The 13,357-nt window shown below is 41.0% G+C and overlaps 1 protein-coding gene across 2 annotated transcripts; it reads left to right on the forward strand.

Moving 5' to 3' along the window:
• The first annotated feature begins 6,878 nt into the window (after window positions 1–6,878).
• Window positions 6,879–13,357, forward strand: fdps (farnesyl diphosphate synthase (farnesyl pyrophosphate synthetase, dimethylallyltranstransferase, geranyltranstransferase)). 2 transcript variants are annotated; one of them, XM_036134315.1, is made up of 10 exons: window positions 6,879–7,030; window positions 7,857–8,009; window positions 8,102–8,242; window positions 9,445–9,525; window positions 9,657–9,779; window positions 11,207–11,295; window positions 11,372–11,444; window positions 11,629–11,706; window positions 11,792–11,926; window positions 12,721–13,357. In XM_036134315.1, exons 1-10 carry the CDS (start codon window positions 7,028–7,030, stop codon window positions 12,919–12,921), a joined length of 1,077 nt encoding a protein of 358 aa, XP_035990208.1. In that variant the 5' UTR covers window positions 6,879–7,027; the 3' UTR covers window positions 12,922–13,357. The 2 variants fall into 2 exon arrangements, with proteins under 2 accessions (XP_035990208.1, XP_021173796.2); XM_021318121.2 differs by lacking the exon at window positions 6,879–7,030 and having other exon boundaries at window positions 7,445–8,009.

The following is a 13,357-nucleotide window of genomic DNA, read 5'->3' on the forward strand; positions in this document are numbered from 1 at the left end:
CACCCTATCTCTAAGGGAGAGCCCAGACACACTACGGAGAAAACTCATTTCAGCCGCTTGTATCCGGGATCTCGTTCTTTCGGTCACGACCCAAAGCTCGTGACCATAGATGAGGGTAGGAACGTAGATCGACCGGTAAATCGAGAGCTTCGCCTTTTGGCTCAGCTCTCTCTTCACCACAACGGACCGGTACAGCGCCCGCTTCACAGCAGACGCTGCACCAATCCACCTGTCGATCTCCCGCTCCATCCTCCCCTCATTCGTGAACAAGACCCCAAGATACTTGAACTCCTCCACTAGGGGCAGCACATCCTCCCCAACCCGGAGAAGGCACTCTACCCTTTTCCGGTTCAAGACCATGGTCTTGAACCAGAAGCAACTTTTTTTGTACTGTGGGAGGAAGCCGGAGCACCCGGAGAAAACCCACTAACACGGGGACATCATTCAAGCAGCAAAAAGGCCCCAGGTCAGAAGTTAGACCCAGCACCATCTTTTTTTGCAAAGCAACCATTCATGCAGCCCATTCTTTCTAACATTTTTCTACTATCTCGCAATTTGTAATAAATTGTTTATTTATTTATTTAATTTTTTCTAAACCAAAGTCAGAAGTAACAAAATCTTGAAAGAGGTCTCTTAGAGAATTAATGACACACTTATTTATGTGACCCTCAATAATTAAATTCAATTCAATTTTATTTATATAGCGCCAATTCATGAAACATGTAATCTCAAGGCACTTTACAAAGTCAAATTGAATCAGATTATACAGATTGGTCAAAAAATGTCCTGTATAAGGGAACCCAGTTGATTGCTTCAAAGTCCTGACAAGCAGCATTCACTCCTCCTGAAGTAGCGTAGAGCTACAGGGAGAGTCGTCTGCATTGTCCATGGCTTTGCAGCAATCCCTCATACTGAGCAAGCATGAAGCGACGGTGGAAAGAAAAGCTCCCCATTAACGGGAAGAAAAACCTCCAGCAGAACCGGGCTCAGTATGAACGGTCATCTGCCTCGACCGACTGGGGGTTAAAGAAGAATTACCCGGTTTAGATACTCTATTAGGGGATAAAATCCCATTCTATGGGATCTTATTCTGATGTCCCATTTCACTTAATAAACCAGTTAAAGCCCTTGTCCATGTTTTTGTAAACTGTATTTTGGGGAACAAAATGTCCGCTTCTTTGTAAAGAGCTCAATAACATTCTGTCCCCATAAGTTTGTTTTTTTTTTTGCTTTGTTTTAAAAGGGCACACTGCATGTTTTAACACTACGTGTATAAGTGTGCAGAAGTTCTACGGAATAAGTAACATTAAAGCAATGGCTCCCACGACGCAAACAATGACAGCAAAACACTGGAGCACATCCTTCCAAACACTGCGAGGACCCTGTTTCCCCTCCATCTTATCAGCGAGCTCTTTGTGGTGCACGATGACGGACCGGACAATGGCTACATCAACAGCTGGGTCCTTCAGCAACATCATGTGCTCCAGCAAACGCCTGCCTCCAAACTTTTTACGCAGATCTTTCACAACAGACTTGCACACCTTTTTAGTCCATTTCAAGTCAGCGAAGAGCTGCTCACAGGCTTTCTCGACAGTCTCGTTCACCAGCATTTTGGTGTGATGGATCCATTCCTGCTCGCTTCGGTTTTTAATAAAGTTACACTCGCTCAGCACTTTGACAATCACAACGGAGATAAACAACCTGAGCTGGTCCTTGCTTTCCACCTCAGTTGACGCTTCATGTGGAGGAGAAGCCCTGGACTGTTGGAGCTCCTGATTCGTGTCCACATTTGACTTCCGGCGTCGCTTCAGGTTGTGAGAAACTGGTGATTGTTCAGAAGCAGGATTCATGCTCTGTTCCACGACTGCAGCCTTACAGTCCCCCTGATCCTGCGTATTGATCCTAGCTGAATGTTTAGCTGTGGGCTGTTTTCTTTGTATGATTATGGTCCGTCGTGTGCGTTTTTCCTGTGCTGCAAAACGGGTCTTAGCTTCATCTTGAGAAGGAGGCCTATAACCAATCTCTTGTTGCACCATGTTGATCTTTCAGTCTTGGTCTAGAAAAAAGAACAATTAGAAATACTTTTTTTGAGAATATTGGTTAGAATTGTCTAGATTAGGAGAAACTGCTCAGTTCTCCTATTTAAAAGCTAAATATGGAATGTGTTTCTCAGTATGCCTTGATGAGAAGCAGATTTGTAACAATCGAACTTCTGTGACCTCAGGGTTCTACTCACTGTGACGCAACAAAGCCACACGTTCCAAGACGTGTTCTGGCCACGCCCACTTTCCTAAGGGTCGACTAACGAAAGCACATCACGTAGAACTATAGACGCACCATATATAGACCTAACCAGTGTTCCCTCTAAGCTGCGCGCGTGCGCCATCGCGCACAGCATCTGCCTTCAACAAATATATACTGCGCAGAAAATAAAATCCAAGCTGAACTGTAAACAAAATAACAATAAACCAAGTTGTACTATTTTGCAACTCTGGTGAGACGGTGTCCCGCGGCCCGCTCTGTGAGCGCAGGTGCAGATCGGAGCGCACCACTGATTGATTGGTGGGGCAGACGCCTTTATAGTTGGGCAGGTTGCGGTGTGCGTCTTTGTTCTGGACCCGTTAAAGAAAAAAAAATACCGATCTATCCCGAGTAGAAAGCTGCTGCTCTGAGTAGTTTTTTTCCTCCCTCTGTCATACTCGGGTTTTTACGTTCAGAACAGGTGATATCAGTCAGGTAACTAAACTCAGTGTCCACCCAACCATGACTTCAACGCGAGCACGAGCATGAAAAAAAAACCCTGATCAATGGCACGCTGATAACGTGCTTCACCCACTGAGCTGTATAATACACTGGAGTGCTGATTTTATCGAAAAACTGAAGTCACTGGCCGCCATCTTGCTACTCCCTACTCTCCCAGAATCCCATAGGATTTGGTTGCAACAACAAGCCGTTTTCTGGCTGTGTGAAAACGTTTCACAGGTAATTCTACAGTCAGTGGATGTACTAACTCTATCAACTACTAGGAAATTAGGTGCTGAAATATTTTACATGTTATTCATATTAAACATATATATGTATATATAAGTATGTGTATATGTATATATGTATATATATGTATACATATATGTAAATATATGTTTTGTATATTGTTATTTATATATTTATAAATGTTATTTATATATATATATATATATATATATATATATATATATATATATATATATATATATATATATGAATAAAATGCAAACTATTTCAGCACATGACTTTGTCAGTAGTTGATAGTTTTAGAACATAACATAAAAGTATATGGCATTTGACATTTTAAAAGTTTTAAGCCCCCCCTGAACATGAGAAAATCCTCGTTATTCGACGCTGTAGCGCACATATTCCTAGTTACTGGAGGAATATAGGGAGTACCAATATGGCGGCTGGTGGCTTCAAAGCGACTCGAACAGCGGGCTATTAGCACTCCAGTGTATAATATAGCTCAGTGGCTTCACCATGACAACGACAGGGAATAAGCCTCAAAGTGCGCATGAGTGGAATTAGAACATTTTAATGAAGGCATATGGAGAATATTTAACCATAGGAAATAATGCTGTTGCTGCTGAAAAAGCGAGTTGGCTTGATATGAGAGTTATTTGATGGAGAATTAAAGCTGTTTTGTCACAATTCACTAATTCAACACAAAAGGGAAGTGGGGAGGGCACATTGATTACAAAAAGCATTGAAAGGACATGGCAGCCAATCTTGATGAAGTTCAATCAGGTATGGTTAAGTTTTAAGTTTTCCTATGTTTAAACATACTCAACTAAATCATTAATTGGCTATATTCAACATATGCAATTAATATTGGGATGGTGTGAGTTATTGAATAACTGATATGTTAATCTTTTTGCAAGCATTGGTCACCCATCCTTCTAAAAAGTGAGTTGACATTGTCTAGTAAGTGTTTAATTTGTGCCAAATTCACTTTATATTAATCATATAGGCTATATGTGTATTTCCAGCTGAAATAAAGGTAGTGTTATTGAAGTCAAGAAATGTGCATCAGGCCTAACAGTGTTGGGTGGGTGGGGAGGGGGGGGGGGGGGGGGGGGGTTGGTGAATGAAAACTAAAATATATGAATAGAAAAGTAGAAATGGAGATGCCAAAATTTGACACAGAATAAATTATTGCTTTCATTCTGTAAAGTTCTGTTATTAATCTTGTGGGTCTCTGACTATGGGACAACTTTCCTAAATCAGTTTTATTTAAACTAAATAACCTAAAAGAAATTATTGCTGTAACATGATTCTTTTATTAAACCATGTAGCTTGATATAACCTCAGGTTTTGGACAGGCATAATGTAGCCTCAAGGAGTTTGTGTGTTTGCTCAGACACATGAAAAAATTAGGAGGAACATTGGACCTAACCCATAATGTCAACAGAATAAATCCCCTACGACTAATGGGATGGGGGGGGGGGTGCATGGTGTCCCAGAATGTTTAAAGTAGAATTTAAAGGTAGACAGGTATTTTTAAAAAAAAAAAAAAACAGCATTTATTTGTCACCAAAAGTAGTCTTGGGTTTGTTTTCAGGGGAAAATTTTACATCAAACCTTCATCTGGCAAGTCAGATTTTTCGCTGCGCGGTGACCAGCCGTATCCGTGGAACCGCGGCTGCAGCTTTCTTTCCCCTGCTAGTGTTTGCAAGTCGCTCTGTTTTGCAACACCTGTTGTCTGTTTATGGCGGCTGAATGACGAGATACAACGCCTTTTACCACGGTGGACAATTTTACCATCTGCGTAGAGTTTTAGGATGGAGTAAAGTTCCAGACACGTTTTTAAATTGTTTTGTTAATTGGAATTAGAGCGCTGCCTCCAAGCTGTTGAGGGTTTTTCCTCACTGAAATATTACGTGTCTTATTGTAATTTTTCTATATCAGCATTCATAGTCTGCCCATTTTAATGGATTTGATCTATCAGAGAAGTTTCCCCGCTCCTTATATAAAAATGAGATGCATTGATTTAAGGCTGTTCATGTAAACCTAATTTAGTGTGGTGTAAATTATATTATTTTTCTAATTTAGATAGGCCTGGTGATTTTCTCCTGATGTCCTCTACTGTCCCTTTATCCTCTTTTAGAAAAAAAAGTATTGCATTAACACTTTCTGAAGATTTAATAGTACAGATACTATCCGCTGTTCATTTGTTATTTTGTTGCTATCGTTACATATTTTATTAAATGTTACTATAAACATATTATAGACTATTTGTTTTGAGCTATTAATATCTGATACTAGTTTATGATTGTAGTGAAATAATAAAGTGACATTTGTGTTTCTCAGTGTTTGAGTCCAGCAGTTTTAAAGAGAATAATTCTTGAGACTCTTTGTGCTCATGGATCCGTACTGTTAAGGAAGAAGTTGTACAACCCTAAAGAAAAGCTGGTTCGTATCTGCTGTTGTTCTTTATAGAGCCAAATAATAATTTCAGAGAAATTTGTCTTCTGAATAAGGAAGCAATAATGCAGCGAAAGATTTCATATTTAGTTGAGAATCATGTTTCCCGGGTTGTTGGCGCTTTATAAGGGAACAATCCACCATTATTTATATTAAATTACAACTTTAACTCATTTTAAAACTGTACCCTATCGCAGGAAGAGCTTTACTATGTAAAGATATCTGTTATGTCATATTGACATTTTCATAAATGTGAATATGATTTAATTCCTGGACAGATCAGGATGTTTATGAGCAGATCTTAGCTAAGATGTGACATCATCAAGTGCGAAACACCATACTGCATCTTTGCATTATCCTGGTGCTGTGCTGTACAGTGATGATCTTTCAAAAACATACTGCCCACCATGAAAACTGTGCTTTCAGCTGTTGTGACAAGTTTATGTCCTTACCAGAGTTGATCAACTATAATCCAGGATGTTGTTGAGTCAGCCTACAGACAGGATGTTGAATAACCGGCTATCTGTATGACATGTATGTTTGTATGTGTATGTGCACCTGTACATCACTCCCACATCCAACATACATAATAATTAACAATGGAAATAATATTCACGCCTGCATCTTTTGCACTCTGCTCATTGCACCATTGCAATATTGTTTCAATTTGTCTGCTTGTTTATAGCATGTTCATATGTGTCCTCTATACTGCAGACTGTGTTTGATTTTTATTAATGCACCATTGTGTTATTGTGTTCTTAAGTAAGTACATTGTGAGCATTGTTCAATCCAAGTATGTGTACACATACCTGGTAAATAAAGCTGATTCTGAAACATGTCAATGCTCAGTGGTACACATATATGGTTCTTTGTTTAATATATGGTCATATACAGTTGAAACAGGTAGCATATCTAATTTTTTAGTCTGTTAGTAGCCATTTGAATGCTTTTATCTGTTTCAGGTCTTCCTAATACGATTTTGTGTCTTAATTTTATTTGATTTTTGCATTTGTATTAAACAATAAAAGATTCATTAGTTCAAAGATCACATTATATTTGGATTTTTCCCTTATGTTATTTCAAAACACATTTTAAAAGGTTTTCCCCTGCCGGCCGACCTCTTGTCATATTAATTAAGGAGTAAGGCTGTCTTTTTTGCCTTCTCTCTCACACCCACACTGCAGTCACACTGCAATTTGACTGGTTGCAGTTCTACACCTTTATTTTATCTAGTCAATGGCTGTTACAGTGATTCTGACCACTCCACTTAAACCCCGCCTATGTTTCGTCCTATTGGTTAACCAGCAGAAGAACCCATCCTGGTTCGATGCAAGTAACCAATGAAAACGCTTAATGTCAAATGAGCCTTTCCTAACCCCGCCCACATGCGAGGAACGCTGGGACATTTAGTTCGGCGGCACTTGGATAAAAACTGCGGCGGCGAGATAACGAACTACAATCTGTATATCCTGGTTTGAAGAAGCGTTCAAAGACCTCAGTTTGTCTGCGAGAGGGCGATAAAGGCTTATTTAATTCAACTACAGAGTGCAGTTTGGAGTAAGAAATCGAAGCCATTATGGTATGTAAAGACATACAAACGAAAGAAGCATGTTGTTATGCCGTACATCGCTATTAACAGACAGGAAACAGGAAGCTAACCTCCGGCCGGCTAATGTCTCTCTTCATAGCAACGCAGCTTGACGACGCTGAAGTTCGCTTTGGATTTATTTTCAAGTTAAAGGGATATATTCCTTCTTATTGGCGCTTTTAAAATATTTCTTATTCAAAATCATGAACGCAGAGAGTTGTCGAGTTGCGCACTGGATTAATGTACATTAAACACGCGTTCTTTAAAGGGGATCTTGTGACGTTTTACGTTTCTTAATATGTGAAATCTTAAAAAGGGTAACATTTCTACATATTTCTACGGATCACATGCTGTCTTACTCCATATTAATACTGAAACCAACCCAGATTAGATTGTTCAATCTTTAAAAATTGTGGGCTTTTGACCTGGAAAGTGCTGAAATGAGCTCTTGTTTATCTGACTCGGAAGCTACCAATCAGGAAGCTAACTTCATCTCCGGGTGATTCTCACGCTGCTTCTCTTTATCTCAGTCCTCGTCTTATGACTTCCAAGGCCATGAATCTCCCAACCTTCACTGCGTCTGACTAGTTTATAAACGTCATGCTGCTGCTAAGCCTACACTCCGACCGACCCCGATAAGAGCGTCCCGGTTTCCCCTCCCGGTGCAGACAGTAGGGAGGAGGTTAGCTCCAGGATGAGGCGCCTGCTGCTCAGCCGCGCTGTTAATGCTCCTGCAACCTTTCGGGCCATGTGGCTGCTGAGGTCTGCGTTTACATCGAAGAGCCGGGCATTTATCCTGCGCACACCCTCTATGCAGGGCGACAGCATTTGCAACGGGACGCACAGCAAGAAGGCGTTGCTGTCGGACCCTCAGCTGTTTGATGCCAAGTTCGAGGAGCTGGTGACCGAGCTGACAGAGAGGGACCTGCGGGATCCTGGGCTGGCGGACGCCCTGAACAGGCTGAGAGAGGTGTGACTTTTATTCATCTTCACCGTGTGAGCTTCGTTGTAACACGTCTAACAGTTTAGTTTTAGTCTAATTATCCACTTTTTTTACTTTAGGTTTTAAATTACAATGTTCCCGGAGGCAAGAAGAACAGAGGGCTGTCGGTGATTGGCTCCCTGAGGGAGCTGCTTCCGGCCTCCCAGCTCACCCAGGATGCTGTGCAGCGAGCGCTGACGGTGGGCTGGTGCATTGAGATGGTAAGGATGTGAGGAGTTTGACATCTTTGCAAGCCAATTCTGGTCAGTTAGTCAGTGCCTGATAAAACTACGTGATTGAGGGGAAAATAATATAATATGCTGCTCAGTGAACAGTTAAACAAGTTACTGCACATTAATGTTTGTTTTCATTAGATACAAATGGGTTTCGGGCATGACAGCTGGGGTAAAATGGTACTAAAACACGTTGATGCTTATTGTTGGATCAGGTTTTTAGGGACTGATAATTGTCTGTGTGTGTGTGTGTGTGGGGGGGGGGGGGGCTTCTAAAAGTATTAAAACTAAGTTTGAGAACAAGTGGTCTGATATAAAACATGAAAAGGGGAAGTTCTATACAGTCCATAAGAAGATATATTACCTTGCAAAAGTATTCAAACTCCTATGATAAATGTTTTCTCTCTTTTCTACAACAAACACTATTGCATTATATCTGAATTTTTGCGTCTGACTGCAATTGCTGTAAATGATACATGCATTTTTTTGTGTCGTGAAATTAAGACGGTGTTAGCAGCATCATATTGCAGGGATGCTTTTCTTCAGGTAGGGACAGGGAAGCTGATCCGATCTGTTTGTCTGGGAATTTGGATGGACTAAATAAAAAAGGGTGACGCTGGAAGAAAAGCCCTCAGACAGGAGTGAAGCTTCACCTTTCAACGGGACAACACCCCTAAACATACAGCATGGGCTACAATTTATGGGTTTAAATCAAAGCATATTTTTGTATTAGAATGGCCCAATCAAAGTCCAGACCTAAATCCAGCGGCAAATTTGTGGCCATACTTTAATATTGATTTGCACAGATGCCTGCCATCCAAACTGACGGAGTTTGAGCTCTTTCTCCACAAAACAAACAAACAAACATCAGTTCCTGGATGTACAAATCTAGCAGAGACATTACCCTAGAAAACCTGCATCTCTAACTGTAGATGTAGCTGATTTTTTTTTTTTTTTTATCTATTTTCATTTGTCGACTTTATGTTGGTCTGTAAAGTGAAACCCCAGTGAAATACATGAAAGTATTTAGTCCTAATATGACAAAATTTGAAAACATTCTTGGGCTTTAAATTGCAAAGTCCTGGAGCTTTAGCTGTCTGTTTCTAAAATCCTGCTGCCCTGGCGCAGGCTGTCGCTGTGTGTTGCTGTTTCTGACTCTGCCGTTGTCACTTTGTCTCTGTTTCTTGCAGCTTCAAGCGTTTTTCCTCATGGCGGATGACATCATGGATGCATCTGTGACTCGGAGAGGACAGCCTTGCTGGTACAAGAGGGTGAGGCCTCAGTCCTTCCCAAAAGAAAATGGACGCTAAGACTTTTTGTTGTTGTTGTTGTTGTTGTTGTGCGATCATTTACGCATTTCTGGGGTTCTCTAATGTTAGTCTTCTCTTTGTCCTCTCTTAAGGATGGAATAGGGCTAGACGCAATAAATGATTCTTTTCTCGTGGAGTCGTCAATATACAGATTACTTCGGAGGCAATGCAGGGATCAGCCCTATTATGTCCATTTACTGGAGCTTTTTAATGAGGTAAGTCCCGGTCCCTGGAAAGGGGAAGTAATTAGGTTGTCTGTGTTAACCACAACATGGCAGCTCCAAAAGCACAGCTAATCGAAACAATCACGTTCTTCCTTGCTTAAGAAGCCTCTGTGTCTTGAAGAATGGATGTTGACTCTATAGTCAAGTTAGTACAGAGCAGCATAATGATGAGCTTTCCTTGCTAGGCACATTTCATCAGTAGTTAACCCAAACATATGAACAAGACTTTTTTTTTTTTCATTTTCTTTTTTTTTCCTTTTTACAAAAACTAAAAAAACAAAAACAAAAAAAAACCCACATATGAACAAGACTGAAGGTGAGTTCACTATGAAGTCCCTGACATTATGGCCGCCTTTCACACAGCAGGCAACAGCAAACAAGCCAGAAATACAGCAGTGCAATGGCGCCATCTAGTGATGCTTCTACTTAACTGCCACTCCAGTCCCCTCACTCACTCTTCTCCAGGCTTGGTCTGCTCTGGACTTGTTTCGGTTGTAATAATTGGTTGAGTCATACAACCGAGGCTGACCGCAGACCGCCACTATCAGCTTTTCTTCCATGTTGAATGAAAACAGCTTCATCTCTGCTGTAGTATTTCAACCCACATCACAGCCACATCTAATTCCTGATTGGTTGTCACAGCGCGACAAGACACAAAAGTTCTGATTTTTCAACTCTAACAACTATCGCTTTACATCAGTTGCAGGTGTCGCTCTGGCTTCGCTTTAATGACCAATATTGCACATTTTGCATCGCTAGAATCACGTCTGTGGCCTTGCTTACATTGCTCCTGTGTTGTACCTGTGCATAAGGATATTGTGTAAATCTGTCGCTCGAGCTGCCACATTCGCATTCAGTGTCAACACACCTCGACAGTCAAGAGATTTATTTTTTTAAGGAAAATCAAACAGTTGAGTTGTGAAAATAATCTAGGGTTTTTTTGTAAATTTGTGACTCTTGTTTAAGTTGAAATCCCATTTCTTAAATAAAACGTACCAAGGAGCGACGTTGTCACCACTGGATAGATGTGTTCAGTCAGGTGTAGCTTCTAGGGTGGAGGCTCATAGCTTTCCTTTAAATTAATTAAATTCGCCCCCTTTTTTTCATCCCATCAGTTTGCAGCATACAGATGCTTAACACTCCCTAATTTCCTTTCTTCTTCATTTCTATTTTTTCCTTGTGTCCCCTCACTCTTCTTTGTGCTTCCTTTTGTTTCCCTCTTTCCTTGTCTCAACCCCGTTCCTTCCCTGTATCCTCCCTTCCTTTGACCTTTCTGTTCTACTTTTTTCTACTAACCCCCACCCCTCCCAATTAATCTTATTTCTTACTGTCAAAATCTCTTTATTTATTAAAGCAATAATTGTTTTTGGATTATATCAGCTGTGCTTATATTTTTTTTGATTGCTCATCTCTTTCAGACCACTTTCCAGACTGAGTTTGGTCAGACACTGGACCTCCTGACGGCTCCACCGGGTCAAATTGACCTTAACAGATTTACCCTGGAGAGGTAATAAGAGAAGAAATATGTTGGATGATATCTAATTGTGTGCAATTAATCAGATTTTTATTTTATTTTACTCCAGATATAAAGCCATTGTGAAATACAAGACTGCTTTTTACTCGTTTTATCTCCCAGTGGCCTCTGCAATGTACATGGTGAGTGTCCTTGTACTGTGAGGTCATTAACCACGATAATGATAAAGTTGGCGAAACATGTAAAAGAATGCGTTAGTGTTTCTTTATCAAGGCCAGAAAAGGAAGAGGCAGTACAGTCTGGCTTTGTAAAGTAATGGAAACATGTAGCGAGTTTCTCTCACACGCTGAACCCTCGTTCCTGCAGGCAGGAATTAACAGCGAAGAGGAACACAACAACGCCAAACACATCTTACTGGAGATGGGCGAGTTCTTCCAAATACAGGTATTTATCAGTTTTCTCACCAGTTAAGAGGTGTGCTGCCATGTCTGTTGGGATAAGAAGCTTTTTACTACATCTACTTCTGCAGGATGACTTCTTGGACTGCTACGGTGACCCTGCAGTGACTGGAAAGATCGGGACGGACATCCAGGACAACAAATGCAGCTGGTTGGTGGTGAAAGCCCTGCAAGTGATGACTCCTGAGCAGAGATCGGTGCTGGAGGTGATCTTTGTTCTGGAGCGTTTCCATTTTAGCAAAAACCACTTGAAGGATCTGATCAAAATGGCCCAAGTTTATTTAACTGTAATACAGCATCGTCAGATTACCATTTGTTTCCTTGTATGGGTGTCTCATCCAACCAAGGAGAAAGTGGTTTTTGAAGGGGAACCAGGCCAGTGTCCCCTCCAAGCCTTGATACGGCAGTTTTTGTACGTTAGGCATTTTCCAGTTCTTTAAGGCGTGCAACGAAGAGCCCCGTCTCATTGCAAATCCTAAACGTAATCTTTTTCTGCTAGTCTACTTTCAGGAGGTCAGGGGTTTGCTAAAAACCTTCCAGTGCAGCTCATGCACTCCTGCAGTTCTTAAGAAATATTATCCAAGCGTTCTAAGCGCGTCCGTCCTCTCATGGGAAGCCGTGCTAACAACCATTTCCCTGCAGTCGAGTCTGAAGATCTTTTAAGATTCACACATTTCTCCCCCCTCCCTTTTTGGCCTCTGCATCCCTATTTTTGGTTTGATTGGTGTTTACTGCATCTTTCCGTGTGGCTTCAGGTTAATTTGCACCTTTGCCAATTCAGAGCAAGTTGTAGCCGTATGTTGCCACTTCAACTCTTCCTTTTTGCGTTTTGTTTCGCCAAAGAGCAACATTTATAATCCAATAATTGTTTTAACGTGAATCGGAGTGATATTCTCCTTGATAATGTTTTGATTCTGCCTTGTGGCAAACACAAGAAAACAACCCCCTTTTCACAGTATGAGTATTGAATGAAGAGCTGATGTTTCCACGTCCCCCTCAGGCTTGCTACGGGCGCAAGGACGAAGCCAGCGTGGCAAAGGTCAAAGAGCTGTACGACGCCCTTCAAATGCCGACGCTGTATCACACGTACGAAGAGGAGAGCTACCAGCGGCTGCAGGAACTCATCGCTCGGCACGCTCGGAAACTCCCTCACTCCATCTTCCTCAACTTCGCCAAGAAGATTTACAAGAGGAACAAGTGAGGGGGCGGAGCCAGCCGTAGAACGTCACAGAAGAGAACTGTAGCCGAGCTGTAAAAATCAATTTGTCAGCGATCTGCACAGACGAGATTCAGTAGCTTTACAGCGAGTTATGAATGTCATGGAGCACCTTTTTTATTAACTGAGAAAGGGGTTCATTTGCCTCAGAAAATTCTCATAGAGGTATTGTTTATATTTTGACAACAATGTTCTATAAAGAGTCGTTCTGTATTTGGGCTCCTGTAGGGGCTGTGCATGAGTCAAAGCAGATGTTTTCCTGGGAGACTATTGCCTGACATCTTTTTTATGGTTTTTGTAAAGTACCTAAGTAAGTAATTGCACTTAATAAATTATTTATACCATGTGCCTTTTTGTATCTTTTTTCTGTGTAATTAAAGCAATTAACAGCAACTGTGTTTTGCTGAGAGAAAAAAAAAAA

This window comes from Fundulus heteroclitus, chromosome 3 (assembly GCF_011125445.2).
Source record: "Fundulus heteroclitus isolate FHET01 chromosome 3, MU-UCD_Fhet_4.1, whole genome shotgun sequence".
NCBI lineage: Eukaryota > Metazoa > Chordata > Actinopteri > Cyprinodontiformes > Fundulidae > Fundulus > Fundulus heteroclitus.